At 51.2% G+C, this 1,081-nt stretch overlaps 1 protein-coding gene across 1 annotated transcript in view; it reads right to left on the minus strand.

Annotated features, from left to right (window-relative positions):
* BOD1 (biorientation of chromosomes in cell division 1) overlaps nucleotides 1-268 on the minus strand; it is a 7,868-nt gene extending 7,600 nt beyond the window's left edge. The window contains exon 1 of the mRNA XM_014550320.1: nucleotides 32-268. Within this exon, the coding sequence (XP_014405806.1) occupies nucleotides 32-268 (237 nt within the window). The remainder of the gene's footprint in view (nucleotides 1-31) is intronic.
* Nucleotides 269-1,081: the final 813 nt, after the last annotated feature.

Genomic DNA, 1,081 nt, shown 5'->3' on the forward strand with positions numbered 1-1,081 from the left:
TTCGGCTGCTTCTCAGGGGCAGAGGTCGGGCAGAGGTGGCGGAGAAGCGGGAGCCGGCGGCGGCGGGGGAGAGGGAAGAGGGGGCGGAGGAGAGGGCGGCAGCGGGGAAACGGGGGGCGGAGGCGGAGAAAGAGGTGGAGGAGGCAGGTTCTGAGGCGGCGGAGGTGGTGGAATAAGCGGCCAACGCCGCCCGCTCCATCCCGGGCGCTCCTTCGATGACGTAACCTCTGGCATAGGCCTTGTGGGGCGGGAGGTTTGCAGCACTCATCTCCGGCGTTCTTACAGGAAGAAGGCGGGCGGGCCGGAACTACAACTCCCGGCAGGCCTCGGACCCGCTCGCGGGCAGTTGCGGGGCAGTATGGGACTTGTAGGCGTAGGCCGTCGTGATTTCCGCAACACGCAGGCGGGGGGCTTTCTGTCCATCCCTGCAACCCTTGCTGTAAATGAGCATCCCCCTAGGTGCCTGATTATAAGAATCATCCGAGGGCTGACTAAAGGGGTAGATTAACAGGTTCATCCCTTAGAGATACTCATCCACGTGTTCTGGGTCGGAGCCTAGGAATCTGTGCTTTTTAACCTGCACTCCCTCGGCCTCCTTGGACAATATGATGCGGGGAAATCGGGAAACAATGAATTAGTCAAATGTCTATTATTCAGAAGTGTTTTCGGGTTCTTTTCCCCACTTCTGATGTTAATAGTAACGCATGGTTATTTTAGAAAATTGGGAAATAATGGGAAATTGTTTCCCTAAATTCTTTTTTACATATGCTGATTTCCTTCCAGGTGTTCAATATTGTCAATAATAATAATAACTAGCAATGAGAATTGAAATGTACCAGGCATGCTGCTAAAATCTACACACACTACGTTACAACAATCTGAAAAGCAGATACTATTATAATTGCTATTTTACAAACGCAGAAATGGAGGCCCAACGTTTGTTGCCCTGATCACATAGCTAGAGGCAGAAAAGGAGGATTTGAACACAGGTTTTCTGAATCCAAACCTTGCAATGTTTAACCTCAGTGATACTACATCCCGAGAGCTGGGTGGTATCATACACTACATAAGGCTTTATGGC

The sequence above is a fragment of the Myotis brandtii genome, unplaced genomic scaffold (genome assembly GCF_000412655.1).
Source record: "Myotis brandtii unplaced genomic scaffold, ASM41265v1 scaffold6, whole genome shotgun sequence".
In the NCBI taxonomy this organism is placed as follows: domain Eukaryota; kingdom Metazoa; phylum Chordata; class Mammalia; order Chiroptera; family Vespertilionidae; genus Myotis; species Myotis brandtii.